The 9,730-nt window shown below is 41.4% G+C and overlaps 2 protein-coding genes across 2 annotated transcripts in view; one reads left to right on the top strand and one right to left on the bottom strand.

Moving 5' to 3' along the window:
- The first annotated feature begins 337 nt into the window (after window positions 1-337).
- Window positions 338-9,730, top strand: part of LOC134226190 (uncharacterized) — a 144,223-nt gene continuing 134,830 nt past the window's right edge. Inside the window, exon 1 of the mRNA XM_062706802.1 lies at window positions 338-806. The gene's annotated coding sequence lies outside the window, so the exon portion shown is untranslated. The remainder of the gene's footprint in view (window positions 807-9,730) is intronic.
- Window positions 808-2,378, bottom strand: LOC134226192 (angiopoietin-related protein 6-like). Its single transcript, XM_062706804.1, has 6 exons — window positions 2,187-2,378; window positions 2,075-2,119; window positions 1,935-2,008; window positions 1,832-1,870; window positions 1,248-1,773; window positions 808-1,022 (listed from the first exon to the last, which is right to left on the bottom strand). Exons 1-6 carry the CDS (start codon window positions 2,366-2,368, stop codon window positions 890-892), a joined length of 999 nt encoding a protein of 332 aa, XP_062562788.1. The 5' UTR covers window positions 2,369-2,378; the 3' UTR covers window positions 808-889.

Here is a 9,730-nt window from a genome sequence, read left to right as displayed (position 1 = left end):
TGATAAATCTCATTAAAATCCCACTACCTCCACTATTGGTGTTACCTCCACTAAGGGTACGGTTACCCTATACCGTCCTATAATATCATTAGTTTATCATTCGCCCCACATACATGCAAGTACCACATAAGCGAAGGAACTTATATTTTATTCACCTCCACTAGTGGTGGAAGGATCGATCAACTGTTTATACGCGATCACCCCTGGCAACGTGCTTCGATAAGGATCCTCAAGAACGGAACGCGCACACCGCATGCACTCGCTTGCTGTGACTGCAAAGGGGCCGCCGCCGCTTCAGTTCAGATTATGTTCCGGTTCGTGCGAGTCGTCCTTTCCGTCGCGCTATCATCGCCGTGTGGGCCTACTTCGACTTCGTTTTAGGATATATGTACGATCATGAATGGTATTATAAAATGTGATTAATTCCACACGTTGGAAGTGATGTGCATTGAGTAAATTTTTGTGCAATATAGATTAAAAGTAATGAAGCTAATCAAGTTTATACAATAAATCTAAAATATCGACCGGTAATTATCCATAATTCATAAGTGCTCATAGTGGTGTGCGGGTTCCTATCAATTGGACTCTGTGTTGGTTTTGTTTATGTTTGGTTGCTAACCGGCCGGAAAGCGTGCGGAGGTGACGTCATCGTTACTTACCAGACACCAAAGCGAAACGTGGTGGAGAATATTTCTTCGATATTTAGCCAAGGAGGAGGAGAGCATCGAATTTAGAAATATATTACATCTATTTGTCTGGTGGAATTCATGGATGTCAATCATGGCTGTAGCGCATAAAACGCAAAGGTATGTTAAAGCGTGTTTATTGTTGATTTATTCAGTCACATAGTACTGGGGTGAAATGTTTTCATGGGAAGAAGCGATTGCTGTTAGTTTTTGAAACTAACTTTCTCACGAATCATCATCGATGCTTCCTGAAGTCCCTGTAAATCGTTTCGGAAGGTAAACCAGTTCATAGTCATGTTTCTATCATCTCTTTTGTGGTAAAGTCCGTTCAAATTTCTGAAATGTAAAGAAATTTTAATCAATGTTTTTCATATGATATAAAACTTACAACGTTATTCCACATGCTTCTATCGTGGATCACTCAGCTAACTCTTACCAGGAATCATTTATTCTTAGGACTAAGTACAACTCAAAGTTTAAGAAAATGTTTTAGAGCTCACAACCAGTATTAGGACAATGGATGATCGCCATGTAAAACATGTTCAATTAAATTATACTTACGCATTCATGCAATTTTTGAACCACCAACCACTTTGAAAGAATTTTGCGCAAGAACCGTTCGCAAGCATATCGTTATCCTGGTCGATCGTTGAAAATCGAACGCCGTTGGTCATGCTGAACGAATCGCCAGCATCACCGTGTACAAACTTGCCAACCGCAAGCTTATACTTCGCTTTCTCGTTATCCACGTCAAATCCATCATACAGAGCCATCTTAGCTCTACCGTCGAAATCCTTCAAAACCACCAACAGCTCGTGATCGGCCGATTGGGTGATCTTATGGATTTTATCCAACCCCATCCAATGCTCTCCACTCGGTTCGCCGAATCCCTCCTTGTACTCCACCCAATTCCGATTGAAATCCACCGATCCATCGAAACGCCGATGGATCACAATCCAGCTTCCGCCGAGAAAATTCTGCTCACAATAGGCCAGAAACGGAGGCGTATCAGCAACCGGCGGACGAATCATAAAAACATTGCTCGAATCCGATGGAACTTCTCGGCACGACGGGAAGTAGGCACCAGCTGGAAAAAAGCGGATTCAATATTAGAAAATGCAAACAACAACCACTTAATCACTCACAGTTCTGCTTAATGGCTTCTTTCAGAACGAGAATTTTATCTGAAAGAGGAAATGATCAAGCGCTAACAAACTCATTCATTTGATAGATATGATATCATCCCACCATCCAATTCAAGCCACTTCGCATTCTCAGCTCTCCGCAGTGCTAGCATGTGTTCGCCGAACTTGCGTTCCATTCTGATCGTGGAAGACGAATAAGTACAAGTACTTTTCCATAAAAATTAAAAAAAAAAAAATACCAACCTCTCTTGCATGGTGTTCAGTCGAGCTTCCAACTGCTCCATGATTCTGATTCGGAAAAGGAATTTCAACCGAATGATTATTCATTTTTGTCGAATTCACTGTTAAGCCATACTTATCCTGAACCTGATCCAATTTGGACGTAAGGAGTCGGTCCTGTGAGTAGTAGACATTGGCCTTGCTCGGGAACAGTAGCCAGCAGAAAACACAGCTCACCAGTGCAAACCTTGCGCAGTTGAACGAATCCATGTTGCCGTTAGTGTGGATTGATGCAAACTGAACTGCTGACTGCAGCATAGAAATACCCTGTGTCAACACATAGTCGTATCGTTTATGGTTTAGTTTATCAATTATGAAGTTAATGCGCATTTGTCATTTGTCTCGATGTCTGCGAGTAAATTATCATGTAGATGGAACAGTGTTTTGCAAAAGTGGCATCTGAGAGACTTTTCGGCAAAGGCCAAGCCGGAGGTGGTGGGTTCAGTTTCTGCTTCAATAGAAGATGATAGAGATTCAAGTTTGATGGTCAAGAGTTTTAAGTTTTGTAACTATGGAAATGTCTCTCAATATGTTGTTCTAGAATAGGCAATGCTATCGAGATGGTAGTTGAACTAAATTTCATAAGCAGATGCGTGGAACATGAAGAAGGCGTTTTGTGATGCACGGAAAAGCAGAAGATCGTAAGTTGCCACTGTGTGGTCTCGTGCCATAGGAAACGGACCAGACGAATACGTTAGGTGATTATCGGGGACAAAATAGTAGTTAGGGGCCGTACACATATTACTTACGCGCTTTTGGGGGTCTGCTGTTTTCTTACGCGCCATATAAATAAAAATCATTTGTATGGGAAACATCATACATGGGGGAGGGGGGTCGAAAAACCCAGAAAAATTGCTTACGTAATAAAGGGTGGTATGGACTTCTTAAGTACTGTGCAAATAGATAGGACAAGTAGCAGTCAAGGAATGATTTTGCTGCTGACATTCCTTGAACAGTACGGAGCTAACAAGGAAAATGAATAATTTGGGAATAGCAGGCGGATTGCTGTGAAGAAAACACAAACCGTCATCTTTCCTTGCGAAATAATGTACTGACACATTATTCCGCAAGTAAAGTGACGTTTTGTTTTGTTCAGATAATTTTGTTTTTTTTTTCAAGATTATTTTCAGCTGTTTCCCGGTTTTTATGATCTGCAGATGCACCGATAAGGAAATAAGTTCCAGAGAATGGCCCTGTTCTTGGAAGTGGCGAAATCGCCAAAATCAATCAGTGGCAGGTTGTTTGCGTTCTTCAGACGGGAGCTGAACTTTTCAATGCCAGGACTAATCGAATTTCCTGGCCAACCTGCACTTTCAAGTATCGTATGATGATTCTGATAGGGCAGCATGAGCATCTGGCGTACTTGTAATGCGCGTACATATAATGAGTTGCCATCATCAGTGCACTCGGAGTGTGTATGCATCTCTGCATTTTTTTTTTCAGTACTACAAAAGCTATTCCCAGCTGTGGTAGATGGTATATCGCTGTTCTGGTAGATGGTATGGCTACACGGTCTTCAAGAAGGAATCGACGCGCAATCGTAAGAAAATTGACCACGCCGCCAATTATTTTATACCACGCCAATACGCCTATTGAAGGAATATACCTATTGTTTAAAAAAAAAGAACCGGCGGGAACAATTCATGATAGAATATTCTGAAGAATACCGTAACCGAATTTCCGGGAGAATTTCAAGAGGATTACTTGAAATAATTTCCGCGGAAATTTCTGGATCGTGCTCGTGAAAGAAAAGGGGAAAGAATTTTTAGGGAAAGAATTTTTAGGGAAAGAATTTTTTAGGGTAATTTCTTTAGAATATTCCGGGTAAGTTCATGGAGGAAATTTCCGGAAAAATCTTTAAGGGCTTTCTAAATGATTTCTTGGTGAAATTTGAGGGAATTAACCGGACATTATCTAAGTGGATTTCCAGCAGTAATTTCCTGAACAAATATATGTGGAAATTGCAGGAAAAACGTCTTGAAATGTTTCCGGATGAGATACCAGATGGAATCTTGGTTAAATTTTTTCAGAGAAATTTTTGGGAATAATAAAAAGTGAGATTTGTTCTAAAAAATTCTGGAAGAATAACCGGACGAATTACCATACAAACATGTTAAACATGTTAAGGAAAGTTCAGAAGAATTCCTAAAAAAGCTTTAAAAAAATGTAAACGATTCCCCGGGGAATTGTTTTGAAAAACTTTAGAGAAATATGTGGAGGAATTTTAGGCGTGTTAGATTCTCTATAGGGATGCAATTTAATTCCATAAGAATTTCTGGACGAATTCCTGGAGAAATTTCCGAGAGGATTCCCGGGGGTAGATGGGAGTAGACATGTGCATCATTTGGATTTTTGAAAGATCATTTTAGGCCAGTTACGCCTAGGTAGCCTCACTGCGTTGATGGTCGGCGGTGGCATAAGTCAGTGTGAACTAATCAATTGCATTAAAAATTCTCCTTCGGAAGCTCCTACAGAAAATCCTTCGGAAGATCCTCCGAGATTACCATCGAAATTTCTTCAAGGAATTCCTTCGAAAGTTCCTCCAAAGATTTCTTCGGAAGTTCCCCCAGCAATTACTTCGAAAGTTCCTTCAGGAATTCTTTCGAAAGCTCCTCCGGGAATTCCTTTGAAAGCTCCTCCAGGAATTCCTTTGGAAGTTCCTCCAACAATTCCTTCGAAAATTCCACCAGGAATTCTTTAGGAAGTTCATCCAGGAATTCCTTCAAAAGTTCATCCAGGAAATCCTACGGAAGTTCCTCCAAGAATTCATTCGGAATTTCCTCCGGGAGTTCTTTCGAAGGTTCTTCCGGGAATTCCATTGGAAGCTCCTCCAGGGATTCCTTCTTAAGTTCCTCCAGGAATTCTATCGTATGTTCGTCCGGACATTCCTTCAGAAGATCCTCCAGGGATTCCTTCGGAAGTTCCTCCAGGAATTCATTTAGAAAATCCTGCAGGAGTACCTTCAGAAGTTCCTCCAGAAGTTTCTTTAAGAGTTCCTCCAGAAAATCATCCAGGAAGTCTTTCGTAAATTCATCCTGTAATTCCTCCGCAAGCTCCTCCAGGAATTCATTTGAAAGTTAATGCAGGGATTCCTCCGAAAGTTCCTCCAAAAACGCCTTCCTAGCACCGACGAACCGACGTGTCACTGGCGCTCTCTGACTGTCTCACGCTTTTTAACGGTCATTTGCTTTTGCGGGCGATCGCTTCTGTCAAATGAGCTAAGACACAACTCCGCTGCAATGTTAATACACGTTGGATGGAGGCTGAGCTATGAAAACTTCGCGAGCCATTATGGGGGTGGCGGTAGTGTTCGATGATTTTTCATCATGGCGTCGTGGGCAGCAAATTTGAATTATTTTCCATTAAGTGACACGTCGGTTCGTCGGTGTTCCTAGTATCCTTCAGAAGTTCCTCCAGGAATGGAAGTTCCTCCAGAAATTCATTTAAAAGATCCTCCAGGAATTTCTTCGGAAGTTCCTCCAGGAAATCCTTAAAAAAATCCTCCAGGAAATCCTTCTGAAGTACCTCCAGGAATTTTTTCGGAAGGTCCTCCAGGAAATTTTTCGGAACTTTCTCCAGCAAATCTTTCGGAAGGTTCTCTAAGAGTTTCTTCGGAATTTCCTACAAGAATTCATTCTGAAGTTCCTCCTGCAACTTTTTCGGAAGTTTCTCCAGGAGTTCCTTCGAAAGTTCCTTAAGGAATTCCTTCGGAAGTTCTTTCAGCAATTCCTTCGGAAGTTCCTTCAGCAATTCCTTCGGAATTTTCCCCAGGAATTCCTTCGAAAGTTCCTCCGGGAATCCCTTTGGATGTTCCTCCAGGAATTCCTTCGCAAGTTCCTCCAGGACTTCCTTCGGATGTAAAAGCAGGACTTCCTTTGGATGTTATTGCAGGAATTCCTCCGCAAGTTTCTCCAAAATTTCCTTCGGAAGTTCCTCCAGAAGATCCTCCAGGATATTTTTCGGAAGTTCCTCCAGGATTTCCTTCGCAAGTTCCTCCAGGACTTCCTTCGGATGTAAAAGCAGGACTTCCTTTGGATGTTAATGCAGGAATTCCTCCGCAAGTTCCTCCAAAATTTCCTTCGGACGTTCCTCCGGAAAACCCGTCTGACGTTCCTCCAGAAAACCCTTCGAGCGTTCCTCCAGGAATTCTTCCAGGAGATCCTCCAGGAATTCCTTCGGATGATTCTCCAGTAGCTCCTTCGGAAGTTTCTCCAGAAATTCATTCTGAAGTTCCTCCAGAAATTCATTTTAAAGTTCCTCCAGGTATTCCTTCGGAAGTTCGTCCAGAATTGTTTTTTAAATTCTTCCAGCAATTTTTTTAAAATTCTTCCAGCAATTCTTCAGGAGTTCATCGAGGAATTCCAGCGAAAGTTCATCCAGGAATTCCTTTGCAAATTGCTTCAGGAATGCTTTCGAAAGTTCCATAAGGAATTCCTTCGGAATTTCCTTAAAGAATTCCTTCGAAAGTTCTTCCAGAAAATCCTTCGAAAATTTCTCCAGGAAATCTCTTGAAAGTTCATCCAGGAATTCCTTTCGAAAGCTCCTCCGGGAATTCCTTCGGAAGCTCATCCGGGAGTTTCTTCGGAATCTCCTCCGGAAATTTCTTTGGAAGTTCCTCCAGCAATTTCTTCGGAAGTTCCTCAAGAAGATCCTCAAGGTATTACTTCGCAAGTTCCACTAAAGTACTGTTCAAAAATAAAAGAGTTTCCTTCTTCTTCTTCTTCTAGAAGAATTCTTTAAGGAACTTCTAGAAGAATTTCTAGAGAAAATTCTTTAGAAATTCCTGGAGGAAGTTCCAGAGGAATTCCTGGAGGAACTTCCGGAGGCATTCCTGGAGGAACTTCCGGAGGAATTCCTGGAGGAACTTCCGGAAGAATTCCTGGAGGAACTTCTGGAGGAATTCCTAGAGGAACTTCCGGAGAAATTCCTGGAGGAATTTCCGGAGAAACTCCTGGAGGAACTTCCGGAGGAATCCTTAAAGGAACTTCCAGCAGAATCTCTAAAGGAACTTCCAGAGGAATTTCTAAAGGAACTTCCTGAGGAATCCCTAAAGGAACTTCCTCAATTCCTAAATGAACTTCCGGAGGGATTCCTAGAAAATCTTCCGGAGGAATTCTTGGAGGAACTTCCGGAGGAACTTCTGGAAGAATTCTTGGAGGAACTTCTGGATAAATTCCTGAAAGATCTTCCGGATAAATTCCTAAAGGAACTTCCGGAGGAATTCCTAAAGGAACTTCTGGAGGAACTCCTTAAGGAACTTCCGAAAGAATCCTTAATGGAACTTTCTGAGGAACCTCTAAAGGAACTTCCGGAGGAATTCTTGGAGGAACTTCTGAATAAATTCCTAAAGGATCTACCTGATAAATTCCTAAAGGAACTTTCGGATGAATTCTTAAAGGAACTTCCAGAGAAATTCCTAGAAAAACTTCCGGAGGAATTCTTGGAGGAACTTCCGGAGGAATTCTTGGAGGATCTTCCGAATAAATTCCTGAAGGAACTTCCGGAGGAATTCCTTAAGGAACTTCCGGAGGAACTCCTAAAGGAACTTCCAGAGGAATCCCTAAAGGAACTTTCGGAGGAATCCTTAAAGGAACTTCCGGAGGAATTCTTGCTGGATCTTCCGGATAAATTCCTAAAGGAACTTCCAGATGAATTCCTAAAGGAACTTCCTGAGGAACTCCTAAAGGAACTTCCAGAGGAATCTCTAAAGGAACTTTCGGAGGAACCCCTAGAGGAACTTCCGGAGAAATCCTTAAAGGAACTTCCAGAAAAATTCCCAAAGGAACTTCCTGAGTAATTCCTAAAGGAGCTTTCGGAGAATTTCCTAAATGAACTTCAGGAGGAATTTCCAAAGAATTTCACGAAACTTCCGGAGCAATTCCTAAAAGATCTTTCGGAGGAATTTCTAAAGGAACTTCCGGAGGAATTTCTAAAGGAATTTCCGGAGGAGTTTCTAAAGAAACTTCCGGAGGAATTCCCAAAGGTACTTCCGGAAGAATTGCTAAAGAAACATCCGTAGGAATTCCTGAAAGTACTTCCAGAGGAATTTCTAATGGAAACTCTAGAGGAATTTCTAAAGGAACTTCCGGCGGAATAACTTTCGGAGGAACTCCTAGCGAAACTCTGAGGCAACTCCTAAAAGAACTTCCGGATTAAATCCCAAAGGAACTATTGGAGGAATTTCTAAAGGATCTTCCGGAGGAATTCCAAAAGAAACTTCCAGAGGAATTTCTAAAAGAAATTCCAGATGAATTCCTAAAGGAACTTTCGGAGAATTCCCTAACAGAACTTCAGAAGGTATACTTAAAACAACTTCCAGAGGAATTTCTAAAGGAATCTCTGGAGGAGTTTCTAAAGGACTTCCGGAGAAATTCTTAGCGAAACTTCTGGAGCAACTATTAAAAGAACTTCCGGAGGAATTTCTAAAGGAACCTCCGGAGGAATTCCTAGAGAAACTTCCAGCAGAATTCCTAAAAGAACTTTTGGAGGAATTCCTAAAAAACTTCCGGAGAAAATTCCAAAGGAACTTCCGGAGGAATTTCTAAAGGATCTTTTGGAGGGATTCCTAAAGGAACTTCCGGAGGAACTCCTAAAGGAACTTCCGGAGGAATATTTGTTGGAACTCCTGGAGGGATTCCTTAAGAAACTTCCGGAGAAATTTCTAAAGGAACTACCGGAGAAGACGGGAACTTTCTTTCACATTCCAAAAAGTTTTTTATATATCAGCATCAAGCTGGTGAGCACCAACCACGCAATTTATATAAAAATCACTTCTTGCTCCGACGTTTGGATGTCCATAAAGGTCCTTTTTTGGTCCGATTGGAGGTTTCAACATCTCAGACAAAAACGTGTGATTTCAACAATTGCTCAAAACGGTTAACTGACGGCTGGGATAAAGCGATTCGAAAATAGCATTCCGACTTTTTGGGAGGCATGTTTGTTGGAGTGTTGAATAAAATTTCTTGAGAAATTGGGGTAATCTCTGTAATAGCTCTTAGTGACATTACAAAACTATTTTCTAATAAATTCGGAGGAACTTCCGGGGGTATGCCTGGCGTTATTTCCTAGTCAATTTCTCGAGCAAATTCTAGAGGAGTTTCTTGAGAAACTTTTGGAGAAATTCTCGATGGAACATTTGGAAGAGTTCTTGGGAAGCTTTTGTAGGAGTCCTTGAAGCAACTTTGGAAGAAATTTTTAAAGAAGCTATCGGAGGATTCCTGGGGAATCTTTTGAAGGAATAGCAACTTTTGGAAGAATTTTTCCGACAAACTCCCCAACAAACTCCTGGAGAATCTTCCAAAGGAATTCCTGAAAGAACTTCCAGAGAGATTTTTAAATGAACTTTCGGAGGATTTCAAAAAGAAACTTTTGGAAAGATTCTCGGAGTAACTTCCAGAGCAACTAATGTTGGAATTCCTAGAGCAGCTTTCTAAAGAATTACATAATTACATGAGGAAGTTCCGGAGATCCTTTGAAGGATTCGAGGAATTCCTGGAGGGACTTTTGGAGGAATTCCTTGTTGGAACATTCGGAGGATCTCCTGGAGAAAATTTTGAAGGAATGATCTGTGCAACTTTCAGAGGGAATCGTGGAGAATTCATGATGGATCTTCCGAGGAAT

Source organism: Armigeres subalbatus, chromosome 3, assembly GCF_024139115.2.
Source record: "Armigeres subalbatus isolate Guangzhou_Male chromosome 3, GZ_Asu_2, whole genome shotgun sequence".
NCBI classification, from domain to species: domain Eukaryota; kingdom Metazoa; phylum Arthropoda; class Insecta; order Diptera; family Culicidae; genus Armigeres; species Armigeres subalbatus.
Note: the sequence above shows the minus strand (reverse complement) of the source record. Positions and strands in the feature narration are given on the sequence as shown.